This window comes from Sinocyclocheilus rhinocerous, unplaced genomic scaffold, assembly GCF_001515625.1.
Source record: "Sinocyclocheilus rhinocerous isolate Xijiao unplaced genomic scaffold, SAMN03320098_v1.1 scaffold781, whole genome shotgun sequence".
NCBI classification, from domain to species: Eukaryota; Metazoa; Chordata; class Actinopteri; order Cypriniformes; family Cyprinidae; genus Sinocyclocheilus; species Sinocyclocheilus rhinocerous.
This window is the reverse complement of record NW_015658395.1, coordinates 2,001,983-2,003,657: the sequence shown is the minus strand read 5'-3', so window position 1 is coordinate 2,003,657 and position 1,675 is coordinate 2,001,983. Positions and strand designations below refer to the sequence as shown.

Genomic DNA, 1,675 nt, shown 5'->3' with positions numbered 1-1,675 from the left:
TTTTTGTACTGTATAAAAAATATGGAATTGGTATGTTGGCAAATAGAAGAAATAGCGACCAATTAGGCCTACTGCACCTAAAAATGTAAGTTAGGAACTTAGGACTAAAGATTTGAACCTTGATGCTAAAACAAAAGTTCATGTCCATGTCATATCAAGCACTACATATACTCAGTGATATTTCCATTAGTTTTAGATTAAGCATTTTAATATTTGTGACAGAAAGTAAAATAAATAAATAAATAAATAAATAAATAAAACAAAAAGAATGTTGAAAAACATGAAAACTTCACTACCCACACGCCCTTTCTGCCTTCGCGTGTGGTTTAATCCTCCGCGGCTTCCGTAAGCTGTCGTGGCGCTTGTGGAGTGCGAGGGCGAAAGTACTGCGGCTCTAAATAGGAAGATAAGCAAATATTTGTTACAGGTACATTACTTTCAAACTGCAGTGATCGTATATCATATAAAGGTTTCCGGGTGATAATGAGGCGCGCAGGTTTAGGTAAGTAACTGTTTCTCTTTATATGTCGTTATATTTGAATCTTATGCTAAGCTAAGTTCTCAATTCAAATAGATATCAGTCACAGTTTGAGACATCAAACAAACACTGAATGACCAAATCATATGAAATAGTTAACCACAATGTCTAGGTTTGGAGGACCATATGAATAAATAACGGTACGAGACTCATGCCGAAATGGTCTATCTGAGGCAGCAAATAACTGGCTAGTTTTCTCAATATCAGACCAGCTGTTCCATAGGTCAGGTTAACATATAGAGATGTTTATATCAGATGAAGAATGAGTGTTTGTTTTTGTTTCTGTGTGTATAAACACACTTAGACACTGCCACAATATAAATATGATTTAGATTCCTTCCATATCGTTCCAACAGTTTTAATTAAAAGAACGATCAAAATATAATTTAAAAGTCTGTTCTTAAAGAGGTCGATTTTTACTAATATATAATTAAAATAAATAGATTTTTCACAATAATTAAATTATTATAAAAAAATCTTGTTTGTCTTGTGAAGACCAACAAGATTTAATTAATAGTTTCTCATTTTTAGATGTTCAGTAGTTTCTGATGAATATATAAACCTTATTTGAAGTTAAAAAATGATGTGGTAAAATGATTTGCCCTGCCCACCTTATAAACTTCCTCAATTACTAACATTTAAAATAGATTGCTGTGATTGGATATTAGATTTTACAATACTGAGAAACACCAGTCTTATCTAGCCAATTTGACCTGTTTATTGTCGTTTAGGTGAGGGCGGCCCTCCAGGCAATTACGCTGCAAGTGGATACAGTGTGTATGAGGAGGAGAATGAACATCTACAGGAGGGACTGAGAGCTAAAGTACATGCACTTAAACATGTAAGTGGACTTGAACATATTTGATTCTATATTTTTAATAACCAGTTTGCACAATTGTCTCTCTCTCTCTCTCTGTATATATATATATATATATAAATATAAATATAAATGAATTATATAAAGTATATAATACTTTATATATTTATTATGTATGTATATATGTATTAAATATATAATACATACTAATAAAGCTTCATGCATAATTACGAAATTATTTTTTATTACTTAGCTTTTTATCAGTCATTACATTATCTATGCATATATATATATATATATATATATATATATATACAGTA

General features: G+C 30.7%; 1 protein-coding gene across 1 annotated transcript in view; it reads left to right on the top strand.

The window, feature by feature from the left end:
- Nucleotides 1-294: 294 nt before the first annotated feature.
- bet1 (Bet1 golgi vesicular membrane trafficking protein) overlaps nucleotides 295-1,675 on the top strand; it is a 3,473-nt gene continuing 2,092 nt past the window's right edge. Inside the window, exons 1-2 of the mRNA XM_016530404.1 lie at nucleotides 295-502; nucleotides 1,270-1,379. Of these exons, the coding sequence (XP_016385890.1) occupies nucleotides 484-502; nucleotides 1,270-1,379 (129 nt within the window). The 5' untranslated portion in view covers nucleotides 295-483. The remainder of the gene's footprint in view (nucleotides 503-1,269; nucleotides 1,380-1,675) is intronic.